The 14,898-nt window shown below is 41.6% G+C and overlaps 1 protein-coding gene across 1 annotated transcript in view; it reads left to right on the forward strand.

Annotated features, from left to right (window-relative positions):
- The window catches only part of TTN (titin), a 283,199-nt gene that overhangs the window by 255,031 nt on the left and 13,270 nt on the right, over positions 1 to 14,898 (forward strand). Inside the window, 20 exon segments of the mRNA XM_015561820.1 lie at positions 106 to 1,872; positions 2,236 to 2,529; positions 3,466 to 3,753; positions 3,871 to 4,170; positions 4,282 to 6,348; positions 6,450 to 6,752; positions 6,866 to 7,171; positions 7,266 to 7,556; positions 7,650 to 7,946; positions 8,075 to 8,380; positions 9,253 to 9,558; positions 9,642 to 9,923; positions 10,105 to 10,698; positions 10,823 to 11,110; positions 11,216 to 11,515; positions 12,008 to 12,310; positions 12,874 to 13,176; positions 13,286 to 13,870; positions 13,998 to 14,303; positions 14,420 to 14,719. Coding sequence (XP_015417306.1) covers positions 106 to 1,872; positions 2,236 to 2,529; positions 3,466 to 3,753; positions 3,871 to 4,170; positions 4,282 to 6,348; positions 6,450 to 6,752; positions 6,866 to 7,171; positions 7,266 to 7,556; positions 7,650 to 7,946; positions 8,075 to 8,380; positions 9,253 to 9,558; positions 9,642 to 9,923; positions 10,105 to 10,698; positions 10,823 to 11,110; positions 11,216 to 11,515; positions 12,008 to 12,310; positions 12,874 to 13,176; positions 13,286 to 13,870; positions 13,998 to 14,303; positions 14,420 to 14,719 — 9,786 coding nt within the window.

Raw genomic sequence — 14,898 nt, forward strand, 5'->3', positions numbered from 1 at the left:
TGTACCTACTGGTATCATTGCATTTTTATTTTTTTATTAGAGTATCTTCAGTAAATCATTTTCTTGCTTTAAAATTCATTGTATATGTCCATTTTATGTCTACAGAGGAACCAGAGATCAACCTAGATGTGGCTTTCAGAACCTCTATCATCGCCAAAGCGGGTGAAGATGTCCAAGTATTTATTCCCTTTAAAGGCAGACCTCCACCTACTGTCACGTGGAGAAAAGATGACAAGAATCTTGGCAGTGATGTCAGATACAGCATTCAAAACACTGATTCATCTTCATTACTCATTATTCCTCAAGTGACTCGCAATGATACAGGAAAATATATTCTCACAATAGAAAATGGAGTTGGTGAACCCAAGTCTTCAACTGTGAGTGTCAAAGTGCTTGATACGCCAGCCGCCTGCCAGAAACTACATATTAAACATGTTTCTCAAGGCACAGTCACTCTGTTCTGGGATCCTCCTCTCATTGATGGAGGATCGCCCATAATTAATTATGTCATTCAAAAGAGAGACGCCACCAAGAGAACATGGTCTGCAGTGGCAAACAAATGTTCTAGTACATCCTTTAAGGTAACAGATTTGTCGGAGAAAACACCATTCTTCTTCAGAGTTCTTGCGGAAAATGAAATTGGCATTGGGGAACCCTGTGAAACCACAGAGCCAGTGAAGGCTGCTGAAGTACCAGCTCCTATACGTGATCTCTCAGTGAAAGATTCATCAAAGACATCTGTTACCCTGAGCTGGACCAAGCCCGACTTTGATGGTGGTAGTGTCATCACAGACTATGTTGTGGAAAGGAAAAGCAGTACAGAACAAACATGGTCACATGCTGGCATTAGTAAGACATGTGAAATTGAGGTTGGCCAACTTAAGGAACAGTCAGTCCTGGAATTCAGAGTGTCTGCCAGAAATGAGAAAGGACTGAGTGATTCTGTCAGTATTGGGCCGATTACAGTGAAAGAACTTGTAATTACACCTGAAGTTGACCTGTCAGATATCCCTGGAGCACAAGTCACTGTGAGAATTGGGCATAACGTGCACCTCGAATTACCTTATAAAGGAAAACCCAAACCATCTATCAGTTGGATGAAAGACGGTTTGCCATTGAAAGAAAGTGAAAATGTCCGTTTCAGTAAAACTGAAAACAAAATTACTTTCAATATTAAGAATGCCAAAAAGGAGAATGGAGGGAAATACACAATTATTCTTGATAACGCGGTTTGTAGAAACTCATTTCCCATCACTGTCATCACACTTGGCCCACCATCAAAGCCAAAAGGACCCATTAAATTTGATGAAATCAAAGCTGACAGTGTCATCATGTCATGGGATGTGCCCGAAGATGATGGAGGAGGAGAAATTACTTGTTACAGCATTGAGAAGCGAGAAGCTTCACAAACTAATTGGAAGATGGTGTGCTCAAGTGTTGCCAGGACGACTTTCAAAGTTCCTAATTTAGTCAAAGATTCTGAATACCAATTTAGAGTGAGGGCAGAAAACAGATACGGAGTCAGCCAGCCACTTGTCTCTACCATTATTGTGGCAAAACACCAGTTCAGGATTCCTGGCCCCCCAGGAAAGCCAGTTATATACAATGTGACTTCTGATGGCATGTCACTCACTTGGGATGCTCCAGTTTATAATGGTGGTTCAGAAGTTACTGGATTCCATGTTGAAAAGAAAGAAAGAAATAGCATCCTCTGGCAAAGAGTGAATACATCACCAATATCTGGAAGAGAGTATAGAGCTACGGGACTAATAGAAGGCCTGGATTACCAGTTCCGTGTATTTGCTGAAAATTCTGCCGGCCTAAGCTCACCTAGTGACCCAAGCAAATTTACCTTAGCTGTTTCCCCAGTAGGTAAGTGATTGAGTTTTATTCAAATATATTTAATTCGGCAACTGAATGTGTTGGTAATAAATAAATCAAACACTGCTTTTCTTCCATGTATCACCTCACCTTCTCTCATATATATCTATATATAGATATATAGATATATATGTATATTATCACTAAAGAACTGGTCAAGTAAAGCAAGGGGGTTAACTTCAAATCAGTCTGATAAAGTACTTTAAAGTTCTTTTTAAAGATTACAATTCAAAAAAATTGAAATTAATGGCTAAAATGAGCTTGTGGGACTTGTTCATTTTATTGTCTCTCCATTGATGATTAAGAGTAGATTACAGAAATAATGATGCATTTAATTTCCATATAATATTTTAGACCCACCTGGCACTCCTGACTACATTGACGTCACCCGAGAAACCATCACACTTAAATGGAACCCACCGTTGCGTGATGGAGGCAGTAAGATTGTGGCCTACAGCATTGAGAGACGGCAAGGGAGTGATCGTTGGGTTAGATGCAACTTTACTGATGTCTGCGAATGTCAGTACACAGTCACAGGACTGAGTCCTGGGGATCGATATGAATTCAGAATAATTGCAAGAAATGCCGTTGGAACTATAAGTCCTCCTTCACAGTCTTCTGGCTTTATCATGACAAGAGATGAAAATGGTAAGCATTTACAACTGATTTCCAATAAGGCTAAGAGAATTCACATTTTTAAAAAATACTTTTTGGTCCTTGGTCTATAAAATGGGAACAGGAACATCATTTCATACAGATTATCCAAGGTTGTTATGTGATGAATTAGATTATCTACCTTTCAAATGAAGAAAAGGAAAAAAATGTAATTGGCATCAATTCTCTTTTACCACGTCTATTATTTAACTCCATTTCCATATAAATAGCATACAAGTGGAACTGCATTTTTAGCTTTGTAATTTCAGTCTTTTATAAAAATTTAAAAGGCTCTCAAGAATAACTGTCCATCTTTACTGAAGTTACTAGAATACAGCAAACATCAGTAGCACAGTCATCAGCTTGCCTGAGTGCAGCCAATAGCCTTGTACAGGAACTCGTTTGAATATGCGGCAGTACTAGGAAGTAAATGATCTGTAAATGTTTTGCTTCTCTTTTTATAAGTCTCAATGCGAGATTAATAACATGACAAACATAACAAAGGAGATAACCATGCAAATGTCTAACTCCATAATCTACATTCTCAATTATCAATCCTACTTTCAGAATAGCTTTGGTAATACAGAATAAGTATTACTAGTAACCCTTCCAGGCTTTATGATATGATGCTAATGAAATGTTGCAGCAATCAGACCGTCAAACCTCAGAGGGAAGGTAGGGGAGGGTGGAGGTAAGGGGGAGAGATCAACCAAAGGACTTGTATGCATGCATATAAGCCTAACCAGTGGACACAGATACCAAGGGGGTGAGGGCATGAGTGGGGAGGCCAGGGGCAATGAGGGGGATAAGGACATACATGTAATACCTTAATCAATAAAGAAAAATTTAAAAAATTTTAAAAAGAAAAACAATATTAATTTATATCATTATTAAGCCAAATTAATGCATATTATTTATATTTCTTTTTAGTTCCACCAACAGTAGAGTTTGGCCCTGAATACTTTGATGGTCTCGTGATCAAAGCTGGAGAGAGTCTTAGAATTAAAGCTTTGGTGCAAGGACGACCAGTACCTCGAGTAACTTGGTTCAAAGATGAAGTAGAAATTGAAAAGAGGATGAATATGGAAATAACCGATGTTCTTGGATCCACCAGCCTCTTTGTTAGAGATGCTACTCGGGACCACCGTGGTGTATATAAAGTGGAAGCCAAAAATGTATCTGGCTCTGCAAAAGCAGAAATTACAGTGAAAGTGCAAGGTACTTCTAAAATAGCTTCTTAATCTTAACATTTTCAGGACTTGGATTAGAGTCAGGCCTGATTGCATTTGAATGGACAAGGAAAAAGGAACTAACTGTGGAACCTTTTTCTTACAGATACACCAGGAAAAGTAGTTGGGCCAATAAGATTCACCAATATTACTGGCGAGAAGATGACCCTGTGGTGGGATGCTCCACTCAATGATGGCTGTGCTCCTGTAACCCACTACATCGTTGAAAAACGGGAAACCAGCAGACTTGCTTGGGCACTAATTGAAGATAAATGTGAAGCCCACAGCTATACCGCCATTAAACTAATAAATGGCAATGAATACCAATTCCGTGTTTCGGCAGTTAACAAGTTTGGTGTTGGCAGACCACTTGATTCTGACCCAGTGGTTGCTCAAATACAATACAGTAAGTGTCCATTTTTATGAAGTGGTAATGTACCATAAGATGAACTTCCAAGCAAACATGCCTAATTGGTTTATTTACTTATTCATTCATTTCTCTGTTCTCCTTTTACAGCTGTTCCTGATGCCCCGGGCACTCCAGAACCAAGTAACGTAACAGGCAATAGCATTACCATGACATGGGCAAGGCCAGAATCAGATGGTGGCAATGAAATTCAACAGTATATCCTTGAAAGGAGAGAGAAGAAAAGCACAAGATGGGTAAAAGTGATCAGCAAACGACCAATCTCTGAGACGAGATTCAAAGTCACTGGTCTAGTAGAAGGCAATGAGTATGAATTCCGTGTCATGGCTGAAAATGCTGCAGGAATAGGACCTGCCAGTGATATCTCAAGACTAATCAAATGTAGAGAGCCAGTCAGCCCACCAGGTGCTCCCACTGTGGTCAAAGTGACAGACACATCAAAGACAACTGTGAGCTTAGAATGGTCTAAGCCAGTGTTTGATGGAGGCATGGAAATAATTGGGTATATTATTGAAATGTGCAAAGCTGGCTTAGAAGACTGGCACAAGGTAAATGTAGAGGCATGTGTGAAAACAAGATACACAGTCACAGATCTAGAAGCAGGTGAAGAATACAAATTCCGGGTTAGTGCTATCAATGGTGCTGGGAAAGGAGACAGCTGTGAAGTGACTGGCACAATTAAAGCCGTTGATCGGTTAACCGCTCCTGAGTTAGATATTGACGCAAACTTCAAGCAGACTCACGTTGTTAGAGCTGGGGCCAGTATCCGCCTCTTCATTGCCTACCAGGGTAGACCAGCTCCTACAGCTGTATGGAGCAAACCCGACTCTAACCTTAGCATTCGGGCTGATATCCATATAACAGACTCCTTCACCACCCTCACCGTGGAAAACTGCAACAGAAATGACGCAGGGAAATACACCCTTACTGTGGAAAACAGCAGTGGCAGTAAGTCAGTCACATTCACCGTCAAGGTGCTAGACACTCCAGGGCCACCTGGCCCGATTACCTTCAAGGATGTGACCCGGGGGTCTGTTACACTGATGTGGGATGCCCCTCTCCTTGATGGTGGTGCCCGAATCCATCACTACGTGGTAGAGAAACGAGAAGCAAGTCGCCGTAGCTGGCAGATTATCAGTGAAAAATGCACTCGTCAAATCCTCAAGGTTAATGACCTGGCAGAAGGCGTTCCCTACTATTTCCGTGTTTCTGCAGAAAATGAGTATGGCATTGGTGAACCCTATGAAATGCCAGAACCAATAATAGCCACAGAACAGCCTGCTCCACCTAAGAGACTTGATATTGTTGACACAAGCAAATCCTCTGCCGTCTTAGCTTGGCTGAAACCAGACCATGACGGAGGCAGCCGAATCACTGGCTACCTGCTCGAAATGAGACAAAAGGGCTCTGACTTCTGGGTTGAAGCTGGTCACACCAAGCTGCTGACATTCACCGTTGAACAACTGGTTGAGAATACGGAATATGAATTCCGAGTGAAGGCCAAGAATGACGCTGGCTACAGTGAACCCAGGGAAGCCTTCTCTTCGGTCATCATCAAAGAGCCTCAAATTGAGCCCACTGCTGACCTTACTGGAATTACCAATCAGCTCATAACTTGCAAAGCAGGAAGCACATTTACCATTGATGTGCCAATCAGTGGTCGTCCCACCCCCAAAGTAACATGGAAACTGGAAGAGATGAGACTTAAGGAGACAGAGCGGATGAGTATAACAACAACAAAAGACAGAACCACCTTGTCTGTAAAAGAAAGCATGAGAGGTGACTCTGGAAGATACTTCTTGACCCTGGAAAATACAGCTGGTGTTAAAACATTTACCATCACAGTTGTGGTCATTGGAAGGCCAGGTCCAGTAACCGGCCCCATCGAAGTCTCATCTATCTCATCCGAATCATGTGTCCTTTCATGGGCTGAACCTAAAGATGATGGAGGCAGCGAGATTACTAATTACATAGTTGAGAAGCGTGAGTCAGGTACAACAGCTTGGCAGCTTATCAATTCCAGTGTCAAGCGCACTCAGATTAAAGTCACTCATCTCACAAAATACATGGAATATTCATTCCGTGTCAGTTCAGAGAACCGATTTGGTGTCAGCAAGCCTCTAGAATCAGCACCAATAATTGCTGAGCATCCATTTGGTAAGAAAACCAAACATCATATTTCAGCATCTTTAGTATTAAATATTTCCCCTGAATTTTATAAAATTGTATTCATATTTAATGCCTTTGTTTATATTTAGTTCCACCAAGCGCTCCTACCAGACCTGAAGTCTACCACGTGTCAGCCAATGCCATGTCTATTCGTTGGGAAGAACCCTATCATGATGGTGGCAGTAAAATCATTGGCTACTGGGTTGAGAAGAAAGAGCGTAACACCATTCTTTGGGTGAAAGAAAACAAAGTGCCATGCTTAGAGTGCAACTACAAAGTGACCAATTTGGTAGAAGGACTGGAATATCAGTTCAGAACATATGCACTCAATGCTGCAGGTGTGAGCAAAGCCAGTGAAGCTTCAAGACCTGTAATGGCTCAGAACCCAGTTGGTATGTGTCAAAATTTAAGGGTATATTTGTTTATGTTTATTATCATTATGATCATTGGTACTAGTAGGATTCAGGATTGCATTTTTTAAACTTTATTTCTGTATCCCTTCCAGATGCACCAGGAAGACCAGAAGTGACAGATGTCACAAGATCAACAGTGTCACTGATTTGGTCAGCCCCATTATATGATGGAGGCAGCAAGGTTGTGGGCTACATCATAGAGCGTAAGCCAGTCAGTGAAGTTGGAGATGGTCGCTGGCTGAAGTGCAACTATACCATTGTCTCTGATAATTTCTTCACTGTAACCGCTCTCAGTGAAGGAGACACTTATGAATTCCGTGTGTTGGCCAAGAATGCAGCAGGCGTCATTAGCAAAGGGTCAGAATCTACAGGCCCCGTCACTTGCAGAGATGAATATGGTAAAAAATACTCAATGCTCTCCTTTTAAATTATCACAATGTATGTGTAAATAAACTGTTACATGTTCATTTACATCTGCTTTGTCTATGACAGCTCCACCTAAGGCTGAACTGGACGCCAGATTACAGGGTGATCTGGTCACCATCAGAGCAGGCTCAGATCTTGTTCTTGATGCTGCAGTTGGTGGCAAACCTGAACCCAAAATCATCTGGACCAAAGGGGACAAGGAACTAGATCTCTGTGAAAAAGTCTCTTTGCAGTATACTGGCAAACGAGCAACTGCTGTAATCAAGTTCTGTGACAGAAGTGACAGTGGAAAATACACCTTAACTGTGAAGAATGCCGGTGGGACCAAGGCCGTGTCTGTCTTGGTCAAAGTTCTTGGTAAGCGTGTCAGATGTTCTTTTATTTATAGCATTTTCAACGGTGAGCAGAAGGAAAGATCTTCACCACTGTTTGTCATTACACCTGTTTCAGATACCCCTGGCCCATGTGGCAATCTCACCGTCAGCAGAGTGACGGAGGAGAAGTGCACGTTAGCCTGGAGCCTTCCTCAGGAGGATGGAGGAGCAGCAATAACTCACTACGTTGTGGAAAGGCGCGAGACCAGCAGGCTCAACTGGGTGATTGTTGAGGGCGAATGCCCAACCCTATCCTATGTGGTTACCAGACTCATCAAGAACAATGAATACATATTCCGAGTGCGGGCAGTAAACAAATACGGCCCCGGTGTGCCTGCTGAAACACAGCCAATTGTAGCCAGAAACTCATTCAGTGAGTATTAACACCTTTAAGCAACTTGGTAGTTGAAATGTAATGGGCTCATGGGGAGAGGAGGACAGTCTTATCCATGGTGACTTAGTGCAATTCTGATTATCGTATTTTCATAAAAATGTAAACAGCTATTCCATCGCAACCTGGCATGCCTGAAGAAGTTGGGGCTGGCAAAGAGCATATCATTATTCAGTGGCTAAAACCTGAATCTGATGGTGGCAATGAGATCAGCAACTACCTAGTGGACAAACGTGAGAAGAAGAGCTTGCGTTGGACACGTGTCAACAAAGACTATGTGGTGTATGATACCAGACTGAAGGTGACTGGCCTGATGGAAGGTTGTGCTTACCAGTTCCGGGTGACGGCAGTGAATGCTGCTGGCAACAGTGAACCCAGCGAGGCTTCCAACTTCATCTCCTGCAGAGAGCCATCATGTGAGTTCCAAGAATCATACTACATAAACCTAATGCCTACCAAAACCGTATTATAAATAATTTTCCAAAATGCCACTTCCAAGAACTTGCAGACTTTGTGAATGGTCTACAAAAGCATATGCTTATTAGAAGGGTTTTAAATATAGTCTAAATCAGAAAACAAATTAACTATTACTTCTGTTAAGTTAGCAATAGTTGAAAATTGTTGCAGTGTTTTCTAGTCTATGAAAAAAAAGTATATTACAAGGATGTATTTTATAAATCTTCTAACGAATTGAGAAAATGCATTGTAGTGATAACAGCTACTGACAAGAAAGAAGACAATGTCTCTTTTAAGCAGAGGCTTAGCACATGGTTTCGGGTACTTTAATAAGCACCCAACAAAATCATTGTCACAAGAGCTTCAAAAGGAAGTAGCAAATCCCTGTGTAGAGTTAGAGCCCAAGAACTAAGGAATAAATCATTGGGGCTGAATAGGGGATGTAGAAGAAACTGATTCCTGTATTCATTGTCACCTGTAGAGGAGACAAATGATATTAACCCTGTGAAAGCTGAGCAACTAAAAGAAAGTCCCTGAGAATGGATACTCTAAACAGTGAGCTTAGCTAGAACACAGCATAGCAAGCCAAAGTAGCAGGAAAGAAACATCTAACCTTTCCAAAGAAGTCAATTATTAAAAATAATAATAATAATAGTGTTAATATAGCAGAGAGTGCTTTCCTATAATAGCAGAAAAGGCCAGTTACAAAAATTATCTTGGTGGGTGTGGACAACAAAAAATAATGCCTTTGTGACTCTTGAAAACCAAAAATACAAATCTCAAAGCTTTCTTATGTATATAACATCTCCATCCCTCTTTTAAAATCCTATAGATACCCCCGGACCACCTTCTGCTCCAAGAGTTGTAGATACCACCAAGCACAGCATTAGTTTGGCATGGACCAAGCCCATGTACGATGGTGGCGCTGACATCATAGGATACGTTCTTGAGATGCAAGAGAAGGACACTGAGCAATGGTACCGTGTGCATACCAATGCCACAATAAGAAATACTGAGTTCACGGTGGTAGACCTTAAAATGGGCCAGAAGTACTCCTTCAGAGTTGCTGCTGTGAATGTGAAGGGTATGAGTGAATACAGCGAGTCAATTGCCGAAATTGAGCCTGTGGAAAGACTAGGTATTTATCATAAACTTTCAGGTGAATTATTTTCTCATCACCCCTGTTCATGAAGTAATTAAGTTTTGACTTTTACTTTCCAGAAATACCAGATCTTGAGCTTGCAGACGATTTAAAGAAGACTGTGACCATCAGAGCTGGGGCCTCATTACGCCTGATGGTGTCTGTATCTGGAAGACCACCTCCTGTCATAACATGGAGCAAGAAGGGCATTGACCTTGCAAACCGGGCAATTATTGACACCACTGACAGCTACTCTTTACTTATCGTGGATAAAGCTAACCGGTATGATGCTGGAAAATACACCATTGAAGCCGAAAATCAATCTGGCAAAAAATCAGCAACAGTCCTTGTTAAAGTATATGGTAAGTATTTGTCTGAAAATTGATGATGTTGTGAGTAGAGTCTCTAAAAAGATACATCTTGACCTATGATTGGTCACCTCTCTAGAGAGAAACTATGTTAAGTATATTTTCTGGCAAAAAAAGAAAATCTATCAACCAATCGGGCAAATAAGAATTATGGGTCTTTCATTCTACTTTTTAGATACTCCCGGTCCCTGTCCTTCAGTGACAGTTAAGGAAGTATCAAGAGATTCTGTGACCATTACTTGGGAAATCCCCACAATTGATGGTGGAGCTCCAGTCAACAACTACATTATTGAGAAGCGTGAAGCTGCCATGAGAGCATTCAAAACAGTAACTACCAAATGCAGCAAGACAGTTTACCGAATTTCTGGACTTATAGAAGGAATCATGTACTATTTCAGAGTGTTGCCAGAAAATATTTATGGCATCGGAGAGCCTTGTGAAACATCTGATGCAGTGCTAGTCTCAGAAGTGCCTTTGGTGCCTACAAAACTGGAAGTGGTCGATGTCACCAAGTCAACTGTTACCCTTGCCTGGGAAAAACCACTCTATGATGGTGGTAGCCGACTCACTGGATATGTTCTTGAGGCCTCCAAAGCTGGCACTGACAGATGGATGAAGGTTGTTACATTAAAACCCACAGTCCTAGAGCACACTGTTGTTTCCCTAAATGAAGGTGAACAGTTCTCATTTAGAGTAAGGGCACAAAATGAGAAAGGTGTGTCAGAACCAAGAGAGATCATCACACCCGTGACTATACAAGATCTCAGAGGTATGTACCCACTTGCCAAAAATAGCAATAATAGTAAAGTAAAATAAAGAAAACATTCAGAAATCATGACACTGTGTCCTTAGAAATAATGTTTAAGAACAAATGCCTCATTTCTTTCTCATAGTGTTGCCAACAATTGATCTCTCTACGATGCCTCAAAAGACCATCCATGTCCCAGCTGGCAGACCAGTAGAGCTGGTGATACCTATCGCTGGTCGTCCACCTCCTGCTGCTTCATGGTTCTTTGCTGGTTCTAAACTAAAAGAATCAGAGCGTATCACAGTTGAAACTCAGACAAAAGTAGCAAAATTAACCATCCGTGAGACCACTATCAGAGATACTGGAGAATATACACTTGAATTGAAAAATGTAACTGGAACTACTTCAGAGACCATTAAAGTTATCATCCTTGGTAAGGACATGTAACCAAGACACATGCAAACTGTTGCTGACATTCAGTCACCCAATTTGGATTTGAAGTGAAAATTAATTCCCTGGATTTCTTTTTCTTTCATAGACAAGCCTGGTCCACCAACTGGGCCTATCAAGGTTGATGAAATTGAGGATACTTCAGTTACCATTTCCTGGGAAGCACCTGAATTGGATGGCGGTGCTCCACTGAGTGGTTATGTGGTAGAACAACGTGATGCCCACCGTCCAGGGTGGCTGCCAGTGTCTGAATCAGTGACTAGAACGACATTTAAGTTCACCAGACTCACCGAAGGAAACGAGTATGTGTTCCGTGTGGCCGCAACCAACCGCTTCGGGATTGGCTCTTACTTGCAGTCGGAGATCATAGAATGTCGCAGCAGCATCAGTAAGTCCTTGGACCCTTCCTCCATTCTCCCCTCCTCTGATTCTGAATGTTAACAAAAAGGAATCTGTTTTTAATGTGTCCTGATGTGAGTAAAAATAGGTCACAAAATTAACCCAGGGTCGTCCTAAGGTTTCTAACTCCCCTTTTCTTGGAGGTTTTCAACGTGGTTAGATTTTTGTTCTAATGAAAGAAAGAAAGGAGGAAAGGAGAGAGGGATAAGTGGAAGAGAGGGAGGGAAGAAAGGAAGGACAGGCTGGTTCTGATAAAGTGGGAGAAAGAATGCATGCTCAATAAATGTTTATAAAATATAAGAAAATGAGGAACAGCAAGAAGAGTAAAAAAAAAGAAAAGAAAAGAAAGAAAGAAAGAAAAGATTGGAAAAAGAGCCACAGGAGTCTTATACACCATTTAAAAAGGTAACACACTGGTACAAATATATGAGTCTTTAATTTATTCATATTGCCAATATTGTGTCACCTTTTCTTGCTGCAGGTATTCCTGGACCTCCAGAAACATTAGAGATATTTGATGTCTCCCGTGATGGCATGACACTCACTTGGTACCCACCAGAAGACGATGGTGGCTCCCAAGTGACCGGATATATTGTGGAGCGCAAAGAAGTGAGAGCAGAGCGATGGGTCCGTGTAAATAAAGTAGCAGTGACGATGACGCGGTACCGTTCCACTGGCCTTATTGAAGGCTTAGAATATGAACACCGTGTCACGGCCATTAATGTGAGAGGGACTGGAAAACCCGGTCGTCCTTCTAAACCCATCGTTGCCATGGATCCAATTGGTAATACATTTTGTATAAGTCAAGTTTATTGTGGTATAATTTGATGTAGTAAAATTCACCCTTCTGAAATGTATAAGTCTGTTAAGTTTTGAAAGCTATACTGTTGTAGGACCACATCACAGTCAAAATGCGGAACATTTCCATCAACTCAAAAAACTTGCTTGCATCCCTTTGTCGTCAATCCCCTCCCTACTCTCGACCCTGGGAGCTTTTGTCAAATAACTTTTATAGTCTTCTCTGGAGCCTATTTTCCCCTCTTTAAAATGGGACTCCAGTTAAAAATTTTAAGCAAGTTAATATTTCTGAAAGCATTTTAAAAACTGATGATAAATTTGAGAGAGTAACAGTAATTGTAAATAAAGCATATTTAAGACAAAGGAAAAAACAAGCACTTTTAGTATTTTTTACCTTCTAAAATGAATGAAATTTTTACAAAACAAAAAATATTATAATGCTAATAGTCCATGTTTCCACACTCAGTGGATTTGTTAGGTGGCACAGTTGATTTTCAACTTTCAACAATTTTAACAAGTTTGTTGTTGTGATCTCATTCTTATTCCCAGCTCCTCCAGGAAAGCCACAAAACCCGAGAGTTACTGATACAACCAGGACGTCCGTTTCCCTGGCCTGGAGCCCTCCAGAAGACGAAGGCGGATCTAAAGTCACAGGCTACTTGATTGAAATGCAGAAAGTAGATCAACATGAATGGACCAAATGTAATACCACCCCAACCAAGATTCGGGAATATACTCTAACACACCTACCTCAGGGTGCTGAATACAGATTCCGTATCCTCGCTTGTAACGCTGGTGGACCTGGAGAGCCTGCTGAGGTACCAGGAACAGTCAAAATCACCGAAATGCTTGGTAAGATACACAATCACTTACTTTCTTCTATAATTGCCTTAAGACTTATTTCCCCTCCCCTCCCCTCTCCTACACACAAACGATAATTGCAACCTACCCTTTTTTCCAGAACATCCTGATGTTGAACTTGATGAAAGATACCAGGAGGGTCTCTTTGTAAGACAAGGTGGAGTCATCAGACTTACCATTCCAATCAAAGGAAAACCGTACCCAATATGTAAATGGACCAAAGAAGGCCAAGATATTAGTAAGCGTGCCATGATTGCAACCTCTGAAACACACACTGAGCTTGTCATCAAAGAAGCAGTCAGGGATGATTCTGGCTCGTACGACCTGGTTCTGGAAAACAAATGTGGCAAGAAGGCTGTTTACATCAAGGTCAAGGTGATAGGAATTCCTAACACTCCAGAAGGGCCACTTGAATATGATGACATACAAGCTCGCTCTGTAAGGGTCAGCTGGAGACCCCCTGCCGATGATGGTGGTGCCGACATCTTAGGCTACATCCTTGAGAGACGAGAAGTGCCTAAAGCCGCCTGGTATACCATTGATTCCAGAGTCCGAGGTACATCTCTGGTGGTAAAAGGCCTCAAAGAAAATGTGGAATACCATTTCCGTGTTTCAGCAGAAAACCAGTTTGGTATCAGCAAACCCTTAAAATCCGAGGAACCAGTCATACCAAAAACACCACTAAGTAAGTGCTCTTCCAACCACAACCTTGTGAAAACTCTTTCGGTACTCTTGTTTTGAAATGAAGCCATCCGCTGACGAGATTTGGCACTATACTCTAACACATGTGTGTTTTCTACTTATATCCTTAGATCCTCCAGAGCCTCCAAGCAATCCTCCAGAAGTACTCGATGTGACCAAGAGTTCTGTCAGCCTGTCCTGGTCCCGGCCCAAAGACGATGGTGGTTCTCGAGTTACAGGCTACTACATCGAACGCAAGGAGACATCAACTGACAAGTGGGTCAGGCACAATAAGACTCAGATAACGACCACAATGTACACCCTGACGGGGCTCGTTCCTGATGCTGAATATCAGTTCCGAGTCATAGCACAGAATGATGTTGGCCTAAGTGAGACCAGCCCTGCTTCTGAACCAATTATTTGCAAAGATCCATTTGGTAAGGAGAGGTTTTTTTGAAGGGCTTAACATCAAAGGGGCAAGCCATCTTTGGGTTTTTTCTTTTATTTCAGCAGTATAGTTGATTCTCTTTTCAATTGTTTTAAACTATTTCAGATAAGCCAAGCCAACCTGGAGAACTTGAGATTCTTTCAATCTCCAGAGATAGTGTCACTCTACAGTGGGAGAAACCTGAATGTGACGGTGGCAAAGACATCCTTGGATACTGGGTTGAATACCGACAATCTGGAGACAGTGCCTGGAAGAAGAGCAATAAGGACCGCATCAAGGACAGGCAATTCACAATAGGGGGTTTGCTGGAAGCTACTGAATATGAATTCAGAGTTTTTGCTGAGAATGAGGCTGGGCTTAGCAGACCTCGAAGAACTGCTATGTCTGTAAAGACAAAACTAACATGTAAGTAGCCATTAGTTCTCTGCCTATGATTTACAAACTAAGTAACATATTAAGGCTAATTCTTCATCTAAACTAAGTAGATCTCCAGAAACCTTTATTGGGGAGCAAATGTATGGAAAGAATCACTCACTTTGGCATATGCACACACAAGGCGTAGTGGGTAGGTTCTATGGGAAGCC

This window comes from Myotis davidii, unplaced genomic scaffold (genome assembly GCF_000327345.1).
Source record: "Myotis davidii unplaced genomic scaffold, ASM32734v1 scaffold370, whole genome shotgun sequence".
Classification (NCBI taxonomy): domain Eukaryota; kingdom Metazoa; phylum Chordata; class Mammalia; order Chiroptera; family Vespertilionidae; genus Myotis; species Myotis davidii.